This window comes from Haematobia irritans, chromosome 2 (genome assembly GCF_050003625.1).
Source record: "Haematobia irritans isolate KBUSLIRL chromosome 2, ASM5000362v1, whole genome shotgun sequence".
Lineage (NCBI taxonomy): Eukaryota > Metazoa > Arthropoda > Insecta > Diptera > Muscidae > Haematobia > Haematobia irritans.
In genome coordinates this window covers 231,041,921-231,065,210 of record NC_134398.1, presented here as the reverse complement: position 1 = coordinate 231,065,210, position 23,290 = coordinate 231,041,921, and the positions used below count along the sequence as shown (strand labels likewise).

At 33.7% G+C, this 23,290-nt stretch overlaps 3 protein-coding genes across 5 annotated transcripts in view; 2 read left to right on the top strand and 1 right to left on the bottom strand.

Moving 5' to 3' along the window:
* The first annotated feature begins 780 nt into the window (after nt 1-780).
* On the top strand, nt 781-4,371 carry AIF (Apoptosis inducing factor). Its single transcript, XM_075297817.1, has 7 exons — nt 781-997; nt 1,147-1,184; nt 1,516-1,734; nt 1,794-1,964; nt 2,727-3,440; nt 3,506-3,743; nt 3,805-4,371. Exons 1-7 carry the CDS (start codon nt 895-897, stop codon nt 4,206-4,208), a joined length of 1,887 nt encoding a protein of 628 aa, XP_075153932.1. The 5' UTR covers nt 781-894; the 3' UTR covers nt 4,209-4,371.
* Nucleotides 4,372-4,518: 147 nt separating this feature from the next.
* Nucleotides 4,519-5,352, top strand: LOC142227344 (uncharacterized). Its single transcript, XM_075297818.1, has 2 exons — nt 4,519-4,813; nt 4,876-5,352. The coding sequence occupies exons 1-2, from the start codon at nt 4,708-4,710 to the stop codon at nt 5,193-5,195; spliced, it is 426 nt and encodes a 141-aa protein (XP_075153933.1). The 5' UTR covers nt 4,519-4,707; the 3' UTR covers nt 5,196-5,352.
* A 2,991-nt stretch (nt 5,353-8,343) lies between these two features.
* The window catches only part of aop (ETS variant transcription factor anterior open), a 70,782-nt gene continuing 55,835 nt past the window's right edge, over nt 8,344-23,290 (bottom strand). For 2 of the 3 annotated variants that reach the window (XM_075297814.1, XM_075297815.1), the window contains exons 2-4: nt 12,210-13,658; nt 11,261-12,146; nt 8,344-10,568 (exon numbers count right to left, since the gene is read on the bottom strand). In XM_075297814.1, coding sequence (XP_075153929.1) covers nt 10,355-10,568; nt 11,261-12,146; nt 12,210-13,509 — 2,400 coding nt within the window. In that variant the 5' untranslated portion in view covers nt 13,510-13,658 and the 3' untranslated portion in view covers nt 8,344-10,354. Of the gene's footprint in view, nt 10,569-11,260; nt 12,147-12,209; nt 13,659-17,080; nt 17,435-23,290 lie in introns of those variants that run through there. The other variant, XM_075297816.1, reaches the window with a different exon arrangement.

Below are 23,290 nucleotides of genomic sequence, written 5' to 3'. Positions count from 1 at the left end.
GTTATTTTACAAATATCTTTGGAATTAAACAACTAATTTTACAGTGCTGCATTTTATTTTTTGGAACATACCAATTAATTCTTGTGATTCCATTCATTGCTACCTCGGTACTATACATGTTTGTTGAAGTGCTAATGCTTGTTTTGGAACATCAATTGCTGTGTCTCCTTTTGTTTAAATTATGTTTTGTGTTTATTATCCCGATGCCCAGTACAAATGAAACGATTGTAAAATATAATTCACCAAATAAAGCATTTATTTTGTTAACATTTGTGTTTAAATTTCATATTATATATGTACATTATTTATATTCTACCATATAGTAGGGAGCGGCTAGATATTGTTGCTAGTTTATTATGGAAATACAACTCCATGTTATACTTTGTTTTATCAATCATCAGATTACATTTTTAAATAATAATCAGATCCACTTTTGTGTTATAAATTCACAAAAATCAGTTTAATAAATAAATTATTTCTTAATTCACATTGCAATTGGCGCCATGTTATGAAAATACTGACTACGCAGTTACGTCAGTTTTTCAACTCGAAACAAAGTACCACAAATGGAAAGATTTCGCTAGTTTTTCGTATGTTTTGGTTTTGTATGGAGTTTCAACGAGAAAACCGAACAGAGTACCGGCCTTAATGCATGAGGCTTTATGAATATTTCGAATAATTTTCTACCGTTATGCCATTTGCGCTTTGCAACACTGGTTTGGCGTATGCTATCATCTCAATGTGCATAGGAATCATGTGTAATTACTTCGTAGTTAACAAAACATATGACAGCAAGGAAGAAGAAGAACTAGAAATTTTTGGAGATCAAAAATTTATTTTTTAACACTCAACTTAAACCTAGCACTCCATTTTTCTTCTTCCTAATAAATTAAGATGAGTATTTGCAGCCTCAAAGGCAGCCAAGTGCAGTTATGCAGACGTGCATTTTTATTGGCCAGCGGCAGCAGAACGATTGCACCGGTGTTGACCAAGACGGGTAAGAACAATTTGTCGGTGTTACGTAGTGAGGTTATGTGATTTATGGTGTAGAAAATATGTTAAAAATTTAATATAAATTATGAAATAAAACAACTACCTTTTATTATGCTAATCATAATGAACTATCTATTTTCCCATATTTTGCAGTGATAAGCCGAAATTCCCATAGTGCCCTGTATCAAATGGTAAAGAAACATAGTAAAGTAAATGGTCGATCTAATCTGCAATCAAACACATATCCATCCAATAATTCCCATATGGGAGGAAATCAAGGATCATTTCGAAATAATTTGCCTTCAAATACATATCAGTCAAAATTGCTAAGAGAATGTGTTAGCCCTGCTACAAAAGCGTCCATTGGCTTGAAATCAGAAGATGTTTCTCAATGCTCGTTAAATAATACTCAAGATTTTAATAAAGTGATATCATAGTTACTGCTAACCATCTACTCATTCTAAATTAACCCCCTATGAAGGCATCATGAACAAAGATTAATATTTTTAATTTAAATTACAGGGGATGGTTCGCCCAAAGTATTCCCATAACACAGAAGTTCTGAGGGCAGCAAATTGCAATATCAATCTTAAGGCAAATGCTGAATGTCAAACAGCTAAAACAACAAACGAGAGTGATGAAAAATCAAGTTCTGCTCCACCACCTGGTGGTGACAAAAGTGACGACAAAACGAAGACTATTTTTTTGGCTCTTATTGCTGCCTTAGGTGTTGGTGGTGTGGTATTTACGATGCAATTACCCAAACGTTGTTTGATATTTAATCCAATCTTTGTTTGTAGGCATATTATTTCATGAACAAAAAACCCCAGGAAGCCCCAAAAACAACTCCAAAGTCATTGCCAGCTTCGTCAGCTGATTTACCCAAACATGTTCCTTATCTCATAATTGGTGGAGGTACAGCAGCATTTTCCGCCTTCCGTGCTATAAAATCAAATGACGCAAAAGCAAAGGTAAGTTCTATGCCTTCTTTCGCATATATTTCCATAGAAGCAATAGTTATGCGACCTGGCGACCGTTATTATTTGTAAGTTAAATATTTTCAACTTTCGAAATAAGCTTCTGTGTCCGATCTATTATAGCTAAAGGCTTTTCGTTTGAGTTTATTTTCTTCTATAGAAATGTAACTATTTGAGGCGTTTATCGTATTTTGAGTTGTATGCAGCACCGGACCGTTGCCTAGAAAGCTTGCTGCCAGTAGCGCTGTTATGAATTATGAGGTGTAATTTAACACAGCTTCTTATTTATTTATTATTATTTATTTATTTATTCTCTTGACGAAACCAAGCCGTAAGGCAATATACGGATTCCAAATCTACAAAAACATAGCAACAATTATAAATTATAAAAATAATGAGCTTAAAAACTAAACATAAATAGTATCAATAGCTGACTAAGAGAATTTGAAACAAAAAGATATACAACAATTAAAACAATTAACAAAAAATATTATAAAAATTACGAAAAAATTATTAAAATTACGAAAAATATGTAAAAAAAATATAAATTTAATTAATTATTAATTTAAAAAACTAAAAATAATAAAAAAACATTAATATAAAACTACTCCGTAAAACGTTAAAAAGCGGGTAATAAAGTTTTAAGATAAAAATTTGAGTCGACATTCTTTTATAAGAACTCATCTAGCCATTTAGTCTCGTCTTTTGGTTACTCACTATACAAACTTATTCATTATGCCTTCTTCTTCCTTCTAGGTTCTAATGATTTCTGATGAATATCGTAAACCCTATATGCGACCACCATTATCAAAAGAATTATGGTATACCGCCCAGCAAGGAGCATTAACTGACGATTATCGTTTTAAACAATGGACTGGTGCTGAGCGTAGTTTATATTTTGAACCTGCAGAATTCTTCATTGAGCCTTCGAAACTTAACGATAGTGTGAACGGTGGCATTGCCGTAGCTCAAGGATTCACGGTGAAAAAAATTGATCCTTCAAAACGTATTGCTGCGTTAAGTGATGGCTATGAAATAGCCTACGATGAATGCTTGATAGCCACTGGTTGTACACCAAAAAATTTGCAAATATTCACAGATGCCCCACCAGCTGTTAAGGAGCGAATAATGACATATCGCAATCCCGAAGATTTTGAAAAACTTAAACAATATATGGATAGTAATAAGAATGTTACAATAATTGGCAATGGATTCTTGGGTAGCGAATTAAGTTGTTCTCTGGCAAGTTATAATCGAAATAAGAAAGACGGTGGCCGCATTTATCAAGTATTCCAAGAATCGGCAAATATGTCGAAGATACTACCAGATTATCTTAGTAAATGGACAATGGAAAAAATGCAAGCCCAAGGAGTGTGTGTGACTCCCAATGCCAGTATTAAAAGTGTAGAGAGAGACGAGTCCCAGCTGAAATTACATTTAAGTACAGGGAAAACTATAATGACAGATGTTGTAAGTATCAACAGATTAAAAAGAGGACTTAAAATTGATTTAATGATTTCCTTTACTTTCTTCAGATTGTTGTATGTGTGGGTTGTGAGGCAAATACAGATATAGCGAAGACGTCTGCTTTGGAGGTGGACCAAAATCTGGGAGGATTTTTGGTGAACGCAGAATTGGAAGCACGACGTAATCTTTTTGTAGCCGGTGATGCTTCTTGTTTCTATGATCCCTTACTGGGTAGGAGAAGAGTTGAACATCATGATCATTCTGTGGTATCGGGACGTTTAGCAGGCGAGAATATGGTGGGAAAAAGTAAGTCAACACATATTTAATCCGCCTCTTAAATTACTAAACTTTTCGAGTAATCTTTTAGAGAAGCCTTATACCCATCAAAGTATGTTCTGGTCTGATTTGGGTCCCGAAATCGGTTATGAGGGTATTGGTTTAATCGACTCATCATTACCCACAGTAGGTGTGTTTTCTTTGCCATCCAAAGCCGATAGGCAAACAGACAACCTTAAAGGAAATGAAAGCAATGAAAGCGAAAGTAAAGCTACATCATCAACGAGTCAGACACAGCCCGATGTCAAATGTAATGACGAACAACGAGACAATTACGGACGAGGAGTTATTTTCTATCTAAGAGACGAGAAAATTGTTGGCATTTTACTATGGAATATCTTTAATCGCATTGGCCTGGCGCGCACTGTTATTAATCAAAACAAAAAATATGATGACCTTAATGAAGTGGCGAAACTTTTCGAAATACATTCGTAAACCTTAATTTTAAATTGTCATGTAAAATGTACTTTGGTAAGGTAGAAGTTTTTTTCTGTTATTTAATTTTTTCTTTTTTGAAAAGAAATTTGAAATTGTACCTAGCACACATAAATATACACGTTGTCCTATGCATTTTTCGATAAAATGACCAAAAACCCAACCAGCTGCAGTTTAATTGGTAAACATAAGCGCAGGGTTTTACCCACAATATCCAGTTGGTGACCGCCAGTAGATTAGCTTAGATTATGATGTAGGTAAAATCTAATTGTCCCTCCATAAAATTAGTTAATCCACCTACGAATTTAGTTCACTGATAGTCAGATGAGAACAGAGGTAATGAAACAACTTGGGTTTAGGGCTAAATAGCAGGTAGTGTTACGAAAATTGCTACTTTAAGGCCTGTCAAAAGTATAAAACTCGTTGTTAAATAGGTCGTCTATAAATTGGCAAAGTTTATGTGTTCATAGCATCAGTCTTCTAATATTGCTCAGCGAAAATGGATGTCAAATCAACGGATTTTCATTTGTATGACTACAAACAATCTGATCAAATGATGATGGTCGAAGAGAAAAATCTTTTAATGCAACTTCAGGCGGAAGCTGGTAAGTAAACACGACGCTTTCTTTGTCGCGGCAAAATTCTTAAATATTGCCAATTTTTTTAGAAATGTGCAGTAGAAAGGAACACACTGCCGATGAGGTCACTGCTGCGATTGGCATGATTCTAATGCATTACCAAGTCTTTTCTGAAGTTCAATTTACACCCAAGAATAAACACATTACGCTTACTACCACCTCTACTGCCAAACAGACCCCGCGCATTCAATCTTTAGCTAAGAGTAACTCCAGCTTACATGGTATTCAAAGGCATGTGGAAATGAAACATCAAATACGTAAAACTCGCAAAAGTAATTCCAGTAAATCTTCGCTGCTGGCATCTTGTCGAAATATATTGAAAGAGTTCTTATCTCAAAATAGCATGTAGGAATGCATAGATGTTGAAAACATTGTCTAGTTACTAAAGCCTTCCTCTAAGGATTATTTTATAAGTTTTATTTGTACAATCGATTAGATTGTGATTTTTAAGGTTTAAGTTTGTAAATAATGAATAAACTTTAACAAAGACTTTATTCAAAAATTAATACGCAAAGTTTCCAGAGTTTATAAGATTCCACAAAAGTCGTGGTGGGAATTCTTTCAACGCTCACTAAATACTAAAGAATATACATCTTTAAAAACATATGAATTTTTTTTAATGAATATAAAATACAATTAAAATAAGGCTGCATTTAATATTGGGAGAGTAAGTTAAAAATGCGAAATTTTTGAAATGCTAGAGAACTTATTCCGAAAAAGATTATAACAGACTTATCAATCCAAGTATTGTCCATCACTAGCCACTACTTTTCCCCCATCTGGCTGTCAACACACGGATACCGCGACGAAAAAAGGACTGTCACTTGACTCAATTCGCGTAATTTAAGAACCAAAAATAGTTTTTCATATATTTAAGGGGACAAAACACGGCATTCGATAAGTTTTGATCGAAATCTACATTTTTCGAACTCGGGAGTCGATATCGATCAGACAACGCCAATGGGTTACTTTTATCCCTTATTTTTCGCCGTTTTAATTTTTAACCCAATTTTGAATATTCCCTAGGGAATGTGTTCCCTGGGAATTCATTTTCCCCCGGAATAAAATCCTCCTATTCTAAACAGTTGGGGAAGGGAATAACATAGGAAAAATAATTCAGAGTATTCGAAGTCAGCTGTTTTATTTTAATAAATTTTTTATAATACAATTTTGAATTGAAATTGTATTAAAATGATGTAAAAGTTGGGTTAAACGCGAAAACCGTCAAAAATGTTTAGTGCCGTGGTTATGGTAGTAGCTGAGGAGAGGCGTATCAACGTAACAAGGTCTAAAGGATAGAAAGGAGAAAGCTACGCGATGCCATTAACCCACTTGAGTTGCCTGAAACGTAACTACATACTTGTACATGAAGAGTTTGTTACTTAGTTCATGGGATTTATAGGGTTAAAATGGCAGCCCGATTTGATTCGGACTCACTTAGACCATTCAGTCCATTGTGATACAATATTATAGGGTAAATAATCCAGCCTTCAAATACCTGTTGGATGTATTAGCAGCCCACATTCCACCTCAACGCAAGTCTTTTGTATTATCTCCACGCTTCTTTGTCGAAGGTGGCTACCAAAAAGGGCGTAGGAAAAGATCGAGACATATCTGTGGCCCAGAGTAGCCTGAACAAACTTTATAAAGAAGTCATAAATATATTTAAAGAACACCTATGCCCGAATTGGGTATATTTTTATCAAAACGGAAGAAGAAAACTAGTAAATTTCTTCAGCTTTTTACGCCACGCGGGATACATGTTCGCATTATTGCTGCTTTAAGAAACTAGCACCTACATTAAAACAGGAAGGGATATTATATTTTAATGCCCATATGCAAAACAAATTATTGACAGTTTATCGAATGAATTTATATGGCAAAAGTAGGCTTGAAGTATTCTGTAACTTTATTGCATATGGCTGTAAATGTAAAACCTTTATTTTCTATATAAAAGAATTTTTAAAAAATGTACAGATCTGTGACCATGAGATGAGCATTCGGTAGTTGGATGCATCCCATCATCAATTTTAATTTAAGGTTTTTGGCCGGAAATTACAGAGAAATGATGCATTTTGGTTACAACTCCCTTGATTTTTATGGGGGAATTATTCCCAAAAATGTCATCGTTTTTCCCTTTTTATTGTCATTTGTAATACCAATTTTTCCCCAAGGGAAAAATTTCCCATTTTCGAAGTTGGTTTAGAATAAGGGAAAAGGGTATAAAGAAAAATTCCCCATGGAGATTTTGTTTAGAATAGGGGAACAGGGAATAAGGAAAAACATCCCAGGGAGTTGTTATTGAGAATTGGGCTATTTTTTATATTCATCTCATCCACCAATTCGGGTCCAGTTATGGGTCCTCAAGATATAATGCAATAATTCACTTTTTACTTTGAAATCCTCAAATATATTTATTTTCTACATTTTATTTTGTGCCGCTAACTTAATTTTGTTCTTTTTTGTTTTTTTTTTTTTTGCTGAGAAATTGCATCAAATTTCTATCGAATACCACGATCCAAACTTTTAATCGCATTGACAATTTTTTCGATATCGAATGCCGTCATTAGTCCCCAGCCCTCTACTAATCTTATTAGATTTTAAATCATAATTTGCCATAATTTGAAAAAAAATTAATAAAATAAAAAAATGCAAGACAAATTCCTAATCCATTAACTTCACGCAGAGAAGGAACATGATCACACAAACATGTTTTAAGAGAAAATTTTTGGAGCATTTTTGTCGCAAAAATGTTGATTCTTTGCAAACATAGATGCATAAATCAGATGCATAAATTTCTAGAAAATAACATGGTTTCGGCAAACAAGTTCCATGTTCACTGTCCAAAAATAACTTTTTGCTCTTTAAACATGCTTGGGGTGATCAAATTCCTTGTTAAGGGTGGGGTGTTAAAAAAATAGTAAAGTTTGCAATTTTAGGAGACAGTGAATGCTTTCCCCCGTTTTCAGCAGGAAGTTTGTGCTGTGCAGTGCTAGTAAATTGAAACCTTCCAAACTTGTGCCCTCTGAAACGCTGGCAGCTATTAATAGTGGACACTATTCGTATGTCTCTTATAGTAAGAAAGAACATTACAATTAACCTCCAAAATTCTTCTGGAAGATTTTGCTACAATTGACGGTTTCCCCAGTTTTATCAGATTGCTTTTTTTGCTGTGTCTATCTATGTCCACATATATTTATGAGGTCGTACAATCATAAACGTAACATAAAACAAACTTTTTTAATTGTTACTTTGGATAATTCCCCGCCGTCAAGCTATAATAGAATTTGCCAAAAATTGTAAAGTTTGCTTTTTCATATTTACTTTCGTTTTTAGCGGCTAAACTCGAACTGAATACCCATCTTAACTCATAAAGTGAGCCTCTTTAAACTTACCTCACCGCGTAGAGTATATCGGTGGAAATAATCGATAATACTGTCTTTGACATAAAGATGATTTTTATTTTTGTTGTTTTTAAGACAAAAGAAAGAAAAGTGTAATTTTTTGTTTTGTGTTTTATTCAACTACTTATATTTCATGGTATAATTTGCATTTTGTTTGTATATGTATGTGTGTGTTTTGTTTTAATTTTCTCTCATTTGTTTTTGTAATTAAATTAATTGGTAATACAGCTATAAGCTATTAAATTAAAGCTAAAGAGGGGGGTGTTTGTTTTTGTTTTGTTGTTTTTTTAGAAAGAAACAAATTCAAAATGTTTACTTTTTTGATTTTGTTTGTAAATTGTAAATAGGGGATTTTCTTTAATTTCTCATTTATGGATTAAGTATATGTAAATATAAGTGGTTGATTTTTTGTTTGTTTTCTTGTATATATCCAATTTTTTTATTTGTTTTGTTATAAGGCTAAGTTGTAAAAATTGATTTTTGAATAAATTTTGTTTTTGATCTTATGTTTATTGTTTTGATGAAATATGTTGTTGTTGTTGTTTCTTTTTATTTATAGAATTCCTTTCAGATATTTACAGATGTTGTTGTTGCTAAATACTAATGCTACAAACTTAAGACTAAGAAATTACAAAAAAAGAAAACAATAAAAAAGTTAAAAAATAAACATTAAACCTATAAAAAAAAATATTATTTACGATAAATACGGGTTGGTTTTTTTTTAATAAACAAAAAAAAATATTTTATTGAAAATATTAAAGCAAGTCAGATTTTTCTTTTTCTGCTAAAGTTTATTTAGAAATATTTATATATAAGTGTATATGTAAAAAAAAAACGAAATTACTCTTAATGGAAGCCAAGGGAGGGAAGAGTTTATTTACTTTTTTTTCTCAAAAAAACAATATGAAATGATTTTATGTAAAAACTGAAACATCAAACAAACTCTTTTAAGGATGATCTTAGAAATGAAGGGAAGAATATTTTTTCCAAGCTAAGCTTAAAAAATACAATTCTTCAGTAAAAATATAAAAAAACGTTATTACATTTTAAAATAAACCAATTTAAAGTAAATTCAACAGAATTAGTTTTACCATTTGAAGGATATGTTTGTGTGTGTAAATGTTGTATATCTGGGACATAAGGAGAGTTTTCATTGAGAGTTGCTTGAGTTTTGTATACTTTTCGTTTTGTTTTTCATTAAATCATTTTCATTATTTTCATAAATTTTTTATTTGCTATCACATTTTGTTTGCAATTATTTTACTTTTTCTTTGTTTGTTTTTTCTTCTTTTTCAAATTTTAATTAAAGCTGTTCAAAAGCTTTTCCTTTTTGTTTTGCAATAAATACAAATGTTTTTAGATTTGCGTTGATTTCATTTTAACAAGTAACAATTTGTGGTTATAATTTTCATTAGAGATGATTTTGTTTTTTTTTCTTCTTTGTGAAACCAATGAGTGTCATTATCCATTTTCATCATCCATCTGTTAACAATAAGGTTAGGGGGAGGGGGTTGAGGAAAATTCGATCCAAATCTAAACAAGAGCTCCACATCTCATTTAGCTGAGATATTTGCATCTATATATACTTTCTACATTACTATTAACTTGTATGTTTTAATTTTCCATAAAAAAGACTAATTTTGTTTTGTTATATAATGGTAATTGTACATAAGTATAAGAAAAGATAAACTTCTAAATTGGCACATTTCTTAATTTTCTAAAATGTTTCTTTTAACAATTACATATACAGAGTTCGAAAAAAAAAATATTATTTCATATTTTTTCCGTGCCATTTTGGCCCAAAGTTTTTGTTTTTGTTTATAAGAAGAACGGCCAACAATATGTTGCCTTTTTTCCAACAAATCACAACAATCATTTGAGGTATTTCAAAAGCCTGGATGTGTAGCATTATACTCTCCTTTTGTAGGGATACAAGATTTTATGGTCTTTTTCTAGATTTTCTGCATTATAGGGAGTGCAGAGAAAGAGAGTGAGAGAGTACAATGACATCATTCTTAGAATGTCCCAGGGTGATTGTCGCTTTTATGTTTGCTATTTTATTTGCTGTATGAAATCTGCCAGCATTTCTTTTTCTTTCAGCAAATTATTTTCGCAAATCTGTGGCACCCATATTATCGTGACCAGGACTCGATTCCATTTCACTGGTCTCACTGTCCATTGGTGTGGGTGTGTTGCGTTGCTGCTGTTGCTGATTGTCGTGGTTGTCATTGTTAGCAGAGTTTTGAGCTGATCCACCATCATTCTCATTGTAACGTATTAGCTTAATTGTCGTCAATCCATCAGCATTTCGTATCAGTCTGAAAAGAAGAAGATATATAGATTGAAAAATTAGTTTAGAGACTAAATCACAAAAGGTAATTTGAAAAAATGTCCATTAAACTTTTGAGTTTTATATCCTACAGCGGTATTCTTTCATAGGAAGAAAATCATTTTCAAAGTTGCCAACATGAACATAGGCGCCGTCTATGACATTTTGTATATATGATAAAATGCTGGCATCGTGGGGATAAAGGCCTTAATATTTTTCAAAAATATATGATATAACCTTTTTGTATGCAAGGTGGGCATGCTAATCGATGCAGCATAATGGCTCCCTTCAGACCTCTAGAAATCATTCGTTGGTATAATAAAACTATTCGAGGTCGTGTAAAATCATAGGTATCTCACTCTCTCAAGCCCACTTATCATTATTTCAAAGAGTTACAAGTCGATAATTCGACCTTGACCAATATTAGATTCGAATGAAAAGTAGATTTTAACCAACATTAAAAGTTTGCAGTTCGATTTTGTAAATAGTATTACAGTATATTATGAAAAACCAAAAAAAGGCGATTTCGAAAACAGGGTTTCTAACTTTGAGTGCCGATAGATATCTGAGGCAGCACCGCTGAAAATTTTGAGGTGTGGCTCATCATTCTCTTGGTTCAATATGGGGGAGTGAGAATGCCCGCTTACTACTAGCTTATAACAAATAACGCAAAATACTTACGGATAACAATCATCATTTGCTGATGGACTGGAATAAGGCCTTTTCTCAATACTACTATTGCTGCTTAAACTCAAATCGGTTGGCTTCATTTCATCACAACTGCCCCCATTGACAGCACCATTCTCATGTGGTGACATTGAATTTTGTTCGGTTTTCATTATATTGAATTGGAATTTCTCATTGGGTGTTGTGGGTAGAGCAGCTGGCGAATTTGGAGGCACACCATTCGAAGATAAGTAATGGAAGGCACCATTTATGGCATGCATAAACAGTGGCGATGATGGAGGTGGTCCATATGCTGCAGCGGCAGCGGCTGCAACAGCAGCTGCTGCTGATGAAATACCATTGGGCAAGGTCAAGTGATTTTGATTGCCTTGTGAGGAAGGTCTTTGTGGTGTCTGCTGTTGTCCAGCACCGGGATGCTGTAAGGAGCCCTGGGCTGGCATAGCCCAATTTGTGCCATTGGAGGTTGGTGAATTGGTAATCGATGATGCGGATGATTGATTTGTGGCCGTGGAGTTATTTGATGCACTACCAACACCACCACCATTGTTGTTGTTTGCATTTTGACCCACCGACTGTCGTAGCAGGGAGATATTCTTGATATTTTTCAATTCTGTGGGATTCCTTAGGAATTGATAGCAATGACGTTCTCCTTGGACTTTGCGTAAAATATTTACGCGGTAATAGTAGCGCAAGGCACGTGACATTTTGTCATAATTCATGGACAGATGATTCTTCTGGATACCCCATAATTTGGCCAGGCCAGCAGGGTCGACAATTTTGAATACTCCTGTGTCGCGACATTTCCAAGCAATCAAATCGCTGTATTTCTGATTACGATCATTGAGCAGTTGTTGCAGAAAGTCCCACAGTAATCGACCATCTAAAAACAAAAAATATTCGGAATTAGTCCTGCTTTAGATTTCGTTTTCTTTCATGTACTTACTTGTATTGGGCTCAGTGTTCTCGGGGAAAAATTCACGTTTTACTGGTTGCATATAACGATTGTCCGTTTTGTCGGGAAAGAACTCTCGCTTCACTGGTTGCATATAACTGGGCGTGGTGGGGGCCGAGACCGAACCACCACCTAGCTGTGGCAGTTTTTGTTGTTGTTGTTGTTCGAGTGCCAATTGCTGTTGTTGCTGCTGCTGTTGTTGTTGCTGCTGTTGTTGTTGAGACCATGAGTTGACAAAGGTGTTTTTGATTTGTTGCTTCAAGCTTTGTGGCATATCCTTAAGAATGGGGGTTGTGGGCGGACTATTGTTGTATTGGGCCACGGCAGCGGCAGCCGCAGCAGCAGCTGCTGCCGCTGGATAAGAGTGGGCGGAAAAATTTACAATGGTACTGTTGGCTGCGGGTGGTTCGGAATAGCTTTCTTCATCCGAGTCTGAATGATGGCTACTGGCACTGGTGGCATTATGTTGTTGCTGCTGCTGTTGTTGTTGTTGCTTTAAGGCACTAAAAGCATTGCTGGCGCTCAACGCCGCTGCTGCTGCTGCCGCCGCAGTAGCCGAGGCTGAAACCGAAGCCGCAGTGCTGCCGGTGCTACTTGTACTACTGCTACTACTACTGCTATTGCTATTGTGTGTCGATGATGATGACGACGACGATGACGCTGACGACGACGTCGACGATGAAGATGATCCATTCTGGACTTGTTGTTGTGCTTGCTGATCATGGCTCTGAGGCGGGCTGCTGGCTTGTGAATCTACAGAAGGCGGGGGACTCAGCGTCACCGAATTTGGTGCCATAAAATGATGTGGAGCTAGATGTGAGGTCTGATGGAAGGCACTTTCGGGCGCCCCAAGAGGCGGCCAAGTCGGGGTGGGTGGATGACTGTGCGGCGACAGGGGATAACGGCTGGTTGGGGTGACAGGACTATTTGGTAAATGCCATTGCATCATGTGCGATTCGATCACCAACATTTGCAGGACATTGTGCAGCACATCGCCAGCTCCCGGACACCGATGTCCGAAATCAGCTCGTGTCAGCAGGCACAATGCCTTGCCATTCATTTGGAAGAGATCATAATCGACTTTGGGCAAATCGAATTCACGTTCGCAAAAATGCAAAAATACTGCAACATCTTCGCGACTCCAGAGACGCGGATCGGATGGCAGTGAGGGTGGTAATTGTGTTTTCAGCTCAGCCAACTGACTGGGAGGTGCGGGTGGACAACGCCATAGCATATCGCTCCATAAACCTAAAGGCGGATTCAATGATAACTGTACCGGAAGCATTTTCATTTTGAACTTCTTGTCACAATTGGGATGGAATTTTTTTGTTTTCTACGCGGCGTTCTCGTCAAAGTCCTGTTTGAGATATTCTTGTGACGACTATCATATGGAAAACATTGATATGGACGATATTTTGAAAGACAGTCACAGATTTAAAGCTGCAAGTAAAAGACAAATGAGAAAATCGTTTTATTAGTGAGTGAGTCACACATGATTTAGATTCTATGAAAAAATAAATTTACAATTTGTTTTGTTGTGTATAAGATATTGAAAATAATATTTGTGCTCATGAGAGTGTATCTGAGATGGGTTTTACGATGTCATTGTTGCTTGGATTCATCAAAGGTGGCTATGACTAATTTGATTTGAAGATACTCTGAGAAATTGGAAAAAGGGAATTTTTAGGAAATTCGTGGTCTTGCGAAATACAGTTGGTAAAATGTTTTGCAGTATTTTTTCTATAAGTTAAAGAATTTCAAAAATTTTTGTTAAAATCTACCAGTTGTTATCAGCAAAGAGTTTCATGGATTCATTTAAAGACATTTGTGAAAAGACACACAATCAAAATTTTATGACAGCACTTTGGATGAAACAAAAACTGCATGTTCTGTTTTATGTTATTATTCAAATTAATTGTTCAGCAGTTTCTTTTGCTAATACATTTCTTTGAGTGTAAATGAAATTAAATAAAAATATGTATAATAATTAATTAATAATTGTACTGTTAAAGTAAACTAAAAAACCTCCCAGCAAAAACTCTCATTACCCGGTAATCTTGTAGGTAAGCCTGTTTAAAAATGAATAACCACTTATTAATTGGCATCGCTCCGGATTACATTTACATACGCATGTCCAAGTACTTTTCCCCAGCCATACCTTTGGCCATGGAATAATTAGTGCTTTTAAAGCATATAATCACCCAATATGTAATCACTTATTCGTAGATATACCAAAGTTTGCAAAATAGCCCCTTATTGTCTCAGGCAACCAAATCTCGAAAATATTGACTTCTCTAGCCGATTACAATGGATCAAAATATGACGAGTAATGCTGCAATATGAAAATTACTTGAATAGAAACGAATATTGTAGAAATAAACAAAAATGTAACAAATCATCTAAATAAGATTAGGGGCAAATTAATTTCACAGTTAAATTAGAAATAAATGTTGTCGTTTAAGGGAGTTAGATTCACATTATGTTCGAAACCTACTAAAAGTGGATTTTATATATCCCTTTTTATAAGGCAAATGACAGTTGAAATCTAGTGAAGTCGATTTTGAAAGTGTAATGTGAATGAGGTATAATAAAACATTTATTTAAATCATAGTATGGTAATGTCATTAATTTAAAACACAACTATTATAAAATATTCGTGAAGAATATTCCTTAACGGAAAACTCTTCAGAATTACCGTTACATAACATATTCTTTTTGAGTATTTTTTAAATGCTCAATTATGTAAATAATTATACGTAATGGTACAGTCATTTATTCTATTTTAACATATTAAGTCATTAACAGCCAAATGCAATACATTTTGAGAATATCAATTCGAAAATTACCGAGAAGTATTTATTATTGTCGTTACAAGTTAGTCATTATAACTCACCGCAATGTAATGCAATGTGTAATGACAGCTTTACTCCTGGTAATGTAAATTGTAATGAGATGTGGTTACCTAGTTTTTGCTGGGTTGCCATTAATAGCAAGCAAAGAATGTTGTTTTTCTAGACAAACATTTATTGTTTTAGCAGTTTTTGTTTTTGCTAAAAACAGCCTACTGAAAAATTTTGGCGATTTAAATATACACCTGTCCATCGAAATAGGGAACGTCAAACATTGGAAAATATTTTTTGATTATTCAATAACTCAAGTCATGTTATTTCTGAATTTCGTTGAAAAAAAATAAATAAATAAAAACGGACAAAAATTAGAATAGAGCAGTTTAGTGGCTTTGAAATGCTTAAATAAATTAGGCAAACCAATTTGTAGCTATAAAACATATAATTTTTTGTTATTTCAGCTTCTACAGTTTGCTATATCAGCAGCAATGTTTGTCAAAAACTATAATTTTGTTCAGCAAAGAAAAATGTTTGCTGATTCAACCAACGAATTTTAGTTGAAACAACTCCAGACTACTACTTTAGCTTTTTCAGTAGATAAACCCCGATATTTTTCTGTTAACTGTTAATAGCAAATCTTTGAGTATACAAAATTGTTTGAAGACAATGAATTACATTTTATTAAATAAAAAAAAACAACTAAATTAAATTTAAAAATATCAAAAAAAAGGAATTAATTTAATGAAATAAAAAAAAACTAAAATTAATTTAAATTATATTAAGTTAAATTAAATCAATTGAAATCAAATTTTATAGATTATAAATAATATTACATTAAATAAAATGCAATAATAAGACTTCTCGGTGATTTTCATGTCATTCAATGGGGCTGATGTATGCTTACTTATTTCAAATTTATATTCGATTACAATAAATCCATTTAAAAACTCCACTTTTTGAATTCTAAACGGTTTACTTTAAACAATTTTCAGTTTTGAATACAGTTTTTATTTAACATACATATATTTCTTTTTATATGCCAAATTTGTTTAATCCTCATTCAAATTATTTTCCATTAAATTAATTTCCTTTCGGTAATCTACAAAAACCCAGAAGAAAACATATTTGTCTTTGGTTTCCTGTATCCGCCACACAAGTTAAAATTAAAAAAAAAAAAAACTTTTTCAAAAGAAACGTGGTGATTTATTGAAAGTTTCCAAATGTTTCAATATAATTAACATTTCGATTTGATTTCAAAACAGATTTTTGATTGTTTTCTTGAGACGAGGAAATGTTTGTATTTTATGGAACTATTGCTGTTGCTTTGGGTGGGTGTAAAAAGTAAATTTTGTATTGCTTTTTTGCTTTTCTTTTTTTTTGTTAATTCCAATTTAATAAACATTCAAACACACTAGGAGAAGTAGACATATCTATAGATGGATGGATGAATGGATGTAGTTAAGCAAGCAACAAGCTGTTTCGAATCGAAATCGGTCACTTCCGTTTCGAAAGCAGGGAAATATTCTCACACACAAAAATAAATAAAATAAATAGAATACGAGACGGCGGCAAGCAACAACGACGGCGACTATGATGATTACACAGAAGAACGCCACATACAACAAAATTATACACAGATGTTAAAGATTTAGGAAATCTCAAATTGTATATCGAAATAAAAACCAAACACATAAGAATAAATAAACAATCACATCCGTCCGGCATAGGTCTTGGGTTATTTTTTTTTTTTTTCAGTTCAATTTGTTTTTTAAGTGTGCCACCGCCAGCAACATAAAAAAGTTATTATTCAGCAGCAACCCACGATATTTTAAAGTAATATTATTGATATAGGAATTTTCGAAAGTATTTTTTTTTTGAATTAGTAATAAAAACACAGACGTAGCATTTTCAAAATCATTGATTGGTCCCTTAATAATTTTCTTATAAACACAGATCCATGTATATATATGTTTTCATATTTGTTTTTTATTCTATAAATATATCCAAAATATTCACCTTTAATTTTATTTTTGTATTTTTGTTTTTCACTTGCAATTTTGTTCTTTTGTTATCTTTCGTTTGTGTTTGTGGTCGTTTTCTTGTTTAAATATTTTTTTTATTTTATTATTTAAAATTTTGCTGGATTAGCAAAAATAACGTTCATATTTCCGAAAACTTAAAGATCAAATATAACCGTCACATGTAAAACATTTATAACAGCAACAATAATAACATCTTAATGAAATGAGCAAAGAAATGTTTTTCTTGGTTCGCGGTGTTGTAGATATTCGAGCATTATTTTGTGTTGTTATGATGTTTAGGTTAATGGCGCGCGATGATGACTACTTGGACGATGACGGCGACAACGACGATGTTGCTCAGTTTACGTTTAACTTCTTATTGAACACACACTTGAACTAAATATTCGAGTGTATCATAAGATACGGATTTCAAGCATACAATACCGATGACTGAGCGAAGACAACAACGACGTCGTCGTCGTTGCTCACAATATTGTAGCAAAAGAGAACGATTGTGTGAGAGTCAGAGCGAGAGAGAGAAAAGAAGTTTCTTTCCCCCGAAAAAAGAAACAACGGTTTTGATGGTGCACTCTTTGTATAGGACTATTGTTGGTGGTGTTGATGATGATGAATACAAAACGTATGTGCCGCGTACTTGTACACTTTTCAGGCATGCTTACTTCTATACTCTCCCACAAAAAATAAGAACTCAAAGACTTGACAAGACCCAGGAACAACAGTGCGCCGCTGCATTGTGCACATCATAAGAATGAACAAACAACAACACCACTGATTGGAGAAGCAGCGACAATAGCAGCAAAATGAAAACAAATCATATCCAGCTTCATCGAATAGTACTGGACGGATGGATGGGATCTCTGGCTGAGTTTAAAGTACGTTGTATGGTTATTGCTATTGTTGTCGTTGTTGTATAATTTAAAGAGTGTTACTGGTTTCGGCCTCCCTTACAAATACCATATCTGTGCCTTTGTCTGTCCGGTTCCGTCCGTTTTCTTTTTCTTCATCTTTTGTCTGTCCACTGCCCGACCAAACAACCATCTCACCATGGATGGCAAAGGAGGATTTGGTAAATTTGGCTACCTGCGTATCGTGTTGTACTCAAATTCTGCTGCGCTTTGTGTTTATGTTATGTTCTCGGTTTGCTTCGTAGTGGTGATGACGATGATGAACACTGATGTCGTTGCTTGTTGCTTTTTTTTGTGCGCCTAGACAGACATTAAACGGAAGTGAGCGCATTCCTTAAGAAAACATCATCAAGAGTCTATCATACACATAAACACACTAATACCCATCTATACCAAGAGAAGGTGGTGTTCACTCATACCACCATGGTCTTGAAGAGATCAATATTGAACAAATGCACCTTTCTCATCCCAACCCATCGAAATCACTTCGTATAGACCTGCATTCATTTAGAAACGACCTATAATCTCTAAAACAAGGTAACTGCTAATATTTAAAATTTCTTGGGGGATTGTTATGGGTACAATGTACTTATATTTAGTATAATATTAAAGTGATAAGCACTTGTATGTATTATCATAATTCAAGAAAAAATTAAATTTGCCACAATTTAAATGTACTCAAGAAATTTAGGCTCTACAAAAAACTTTTAAGTCTAAAAAATCGGTAAAAAAATTGATGATGTTTATTAATTAAAATCAGGTAATTTTCACTAAAAGAACAATATGGAGTTATTTCCTGTTAGTAGTAGTATATTCGCCAGAGGCTAGAAATAGAAATTGAAAATTTCGTTTGAGGTGCAATAGCTTGAAAGTCGGGAAGTGTACTATACAAAAATGAAACACCATTTAATTTATTAATTTAAATACATACACTAAAAAATAAATACTTCACACTTTCAAATTGATACAAACTTTTTCATTTGTTTTTAAATTGAAATTACTTAAAAAAATAAATTTTTAGCGTCTTCTCTTGTCTAAAATTTCAGAAAGGAAAACACTTCTTTCAGGGTACGCAAATAAATAATAAAAAGTATTTAAGTTTGGGGCTTATATTAAATTATTATGAATGTTAGGAAATTAACGCATTACACCCAAAAAAGGGGGCGTTAAAGCCAACTGAACTTTATTTTAGTTTATGAAGATGATTAGTTGATTTTAGTTAGATTTTGCACAATATGAGCAAATGTTCCTTATTTGAATAATTTTTTGCTAACTTTAATGACGTGAACTAAAAACAAGAAAAAATGTTGTATACAAATATAGTGCACAATTTTACTAAAAAATAAATTAGTTCATATTTTACTAAAATGGCAGAAGTTTGCTTAAAATGAGTTCATAAGTCTCTCAAATGACTAAATTTTATTAAAATTGTACCTGTCTTGAACTTCATACAGCACTAAAGACATTTTAACAATTTTTAAATCCAATTTTTTCTTTCAACATATGAAATTTTCTTAAACACCAGAAAAAAATTAATTATTAAAAAAATTCTTCAGTTTGACAAAAAGTATTAACTTATTTATAACATGTTCAAATTAGAAAACTACTTTAGTTAAAATTTTCCAAAATAAACCTACATTTTCTTCCATGGTGGGTTCACTTTTTTTGGGTGTAGGTAGACTTTGTAAAATGGACTTGACAATTTCCATGTACAAATATTTTAGATTTCGTAAAATTAATATCAATGAGCTGACATCATACTTCAAATTTATCCACTTTATTTTCTGGGTAAAAATTTAATATAATTTTTGATGATTAAAGAGAATATTGTAGTCAGTAAAATCAGCAAAATAAATAAAAAAAAACTAATGCGCTTTTGTCCAAATATGAGGGGTAGAGAAACTTTATTAAAGGTCCTATGAAAATTGCCCACTTTTGGGATGTATTACTATATATAAGGGTCCTATATATTAGGTTTTATATCTATCTAAATCCAGTCTTATTTTCTTTTCATCCGTCTGCGATAATTTCTTACCGTTACCAACAGGTTGCAACACAAATGTGGTCATAATAATGAGGGTTTTACATGTCATTTAAATAGTCTGTTCTTGAACCTTCAACTCTCAGTGTGCAAGGTGAGAATTTCTCCATTGCTCCAAGCAGCTACCATATAAAGTTTGTAAAAATAAAATTGGTAATTGGAACGATATATCTCCCCCAACATGCATACTTCATACTGCTTCAAGCATATTGCATTAACTGGATTGCGGAGAAGAGAACATATATAAGGAAAAATAATATCATACAAAACAAACTTGTTTTATTTTTTCTTTGCCTTTCCTACATTTCAGAAGAAGACGTTGGTGACCGAGTAAAATGAAATTAAATCCCAGTCATCCGCCTCACATCCACTTACAAACGCATGGGCTTCGGATCATATGCCACAAGTATTTATGTTTACATTCGAACATGCATAGTTACGACGTTTGCTCGTACTATAAACATACCTATTTCTCTCCCCTTACCTAAATTTTCTCAGATAAAGATGAAATACACGAAACGAAAGAACGAACGGTTACAATCAACCAAGTCGGAAAAGAAGAAGAGCAGCAGCAACAACAACAATAATAATAACCAAACAAAAGATCCGTATTGATGATCATGATAATAGTTTTGATAGTTGTTGTTGTTGTAAGAAATCAGAGAAGATATCCGTAGGACTGGTATGAGAGTTGGAGAGAATGCACATATTTAAAAAAAAAAATACCATCAAAAGATCAATACACACCCCAGAAATGAGAGCTCATGGCGGAGAGGAAACAAATGAGAATTCAGCCGAATTAAAGCAAAACATCATTAAGGTAAGATCTTAGTGATTGAGGTAGAGATGTTGATGACGACAAAGCAGGTAAAAATATTTCTTTGGGATGAGGGAAGAAAAAAACCTGTCATTTTAGATTTCAGTTTTTTTTTTAAGAATGAAGATGATGATAATGAATAGCAACCCCTCCTTTATGGCTAAGAAATTTATATTACGAAAGGAAACGCAATCCAACAGTCAGTTATATTAACCGATACCCTATTGTAGTTATTGTAGTTTTATCGATAAAACCTATAATCAATCCACAATTCAGTAGATTGAATACATTTCGGGGAAATCACTTGCTCAAAACATACAAAGTTTTTCTCACGAAATATAGGTCTGGAAATTAACCTTTATCATGGCACTGTTCCACATCAGCTGCAAATGTCACATGGTCTAGAACACACCACTTTTATGATTGTAATTTATTAATGTCGATGCAATAGTATTGCTTTAGAATCAAAGACCCATCAAAAAGAACTATTTCCTGGATGAGTTTATATTATATTTTGCTTGGCAGGGGAATCATAATATAAAAATCGAATTTAAGTCACAAGTGAGTCGAATTTAGATGGAAACCCCGTAAACGGCGTTTACGTTTCTCGTTGGCATCAAATTGCGAACAGACTTCAACCTGATAACGAATGAATTGGCAACAAGTATGGCCAACGTCTTGATTTGAAATCGCAAGGGAAATGTCAATAAACTTTCGACATTTTCGAAAAAGAAATTATAATTTCCAAAAATAGACTTTTTACAAAAATTGTAAAAGTCGACTTCTGCATAATATTTGAAAATTCAACTTTTGCGATCATTAAAATAAGTTATGAGAAATTCTTTAAACAAAGAGCAGTTTAAAAAATCTGGAACACGCAATTAACGTGCATAATATCACAATGAAGCCTGAAAATATATATGTTCGTAGATATGGAGCCTTTGTCAAATAAGATTTGGCCTTAAGACATAATCGATTTCGATTTCTTCACAACAATTGATGAAAATTTTCATTCTTAAAACAAAGGTTTTTTAAACAACGAAATATTTCGAACTATTAATTGTCTTAATATTATTGGGAAAAAATAGGTTTTCTCATTTTCAATTAAATGTTTAGGTATATGTAATAAAAAACGTTTGCATACATCTGCCATATTAACATTACAAATAACATCATGCAAAATATATTCTTCATCGATTTGGTTCACTTGGTTATCTCAGTATTGCCGTCATCACTATTGGATCTTTGGCATACACTACTGACAGCAACTACAACAACTACAATATCAACGGCAAAACTCTCGTAAATAAATAACAGAAGAAAAAAAAGAAAAATTCTCTGATCTCAGCAGCAGAGACGGAAACCAAACCAGAGTACAAATGTCCGTCTGCCTGTCTGTCTTATGACAACATATTGTTTATGTTTTTCCTTTTCTGCTTCTTCTTATTCTTATTGTATATTTCAGAGTGTTTTTTTCTCCTAAATTATTTTTATAAACAAGAAGAAATATACACTCACATGCAGCATACACATACGGGAGCGAACTCACGGATGTTACGGATACAGCCAGACAAGCAGAGATATACAGAGGCACACATCCCATCCCATGGCATTTATACACATGTGTGGAATAAATGGGAAATTGAAATGATCACCGAGAAGAAGTGGATGGGAGCAGTGAGTGTTCAAGTGGATGGAAGCTGTGGAAGACAAGATTTTTTCGGCTTTACTTTGAGGGGGTCTCCAAAAGATGTTAAACATCAACTCAAATCGTTAGTCAGTCTAATCGAGCGGCCAAACACTTGGCAAGAAACACATACCGACCAATCGACCGTCAGACAGACAATCCATATCCCGAGTCAGCACAGCACATGGTAGAGTAATACCTTGGAACATCCATACAAACAAATATATGGAGATAAAAAATATTCGATGGATGGACGGATGTGTGTAGATATGGGATTTATGAATTGTTTAGATGGATCGCCGCTAGCTGGCTAACAACGAAAGCTGGAATGTTGGATACTAGATACCAGTGAAAGGGAGGCGAAGAACCCAATGTGGATACTCACCATCCGCCGCCAAGTGGCCCGAAACGATCTTGAACACCACACATACAGGTAGTTGTAAGATGTTTGCTGGGTGATATATGTGTGTACTGTGTTGGGATTTTGTGGTCTTTGGTATGTTTGCAGTGTTGATCGTTGGATTGGAACATGTAGGTATGCGGATGAAGGAACCGGTTTGAACGGAAACTACAGTAAATTAAGAAGCCGCACCAAAAGCAGCGCAACAATATTGAATGATGGTGGCAACAGAACAGAACACTTACCAATATCCAAGTGAACTGAACTGAAATTATGAAGGAGGTGGAGAAGCCGCAGCAGCAGCAACAGAAGATCATCATATTATAATAAAAAG

What these genes read in the sequence shown, in the direction of transcription:
- AIF (XM_075297817.1), top strand. Translation starts at nt 895, where the DNA reads ATGAGTATTTGCAGCCTCAAAGGCAGCCAAGTGCAGTTATGCAGACGT. An exon ending in CCTTAGGTGTTGGTGGTGTG is followed by an intron (nt 1,735 to 1,793) that starts GTATTTACGATG and finishes CTTTGTTTGTAG; the next exon opens with GCATATTATTTCATGAACAA. An exon ending in AAACTATAATGACAGATGTT is followed by an intron (nt 3,441 to 3,505) that starts GTAAGTATCAAC and finishes TACTTTCTTCAG; the next exon opens with ATTGTTGTATGTGTGGGTTG.
- LOC142227344 (XM_075297818.1), top strand. Translation starts at nt 4,708, where the DNA reads ATGGATGTCAAATCAACGGATTTTCATTTGTATGACTACAAACAATCT. An exon ending in GCAACTTCAGGCGGAAGCTG is followed by an intron (nt 4,814 to 4,875) that starts GTAAGTAAACAC and finishes CAATTTTTTTAG; the next exon opens with AAATGTGCAGTAGAAAGGAA.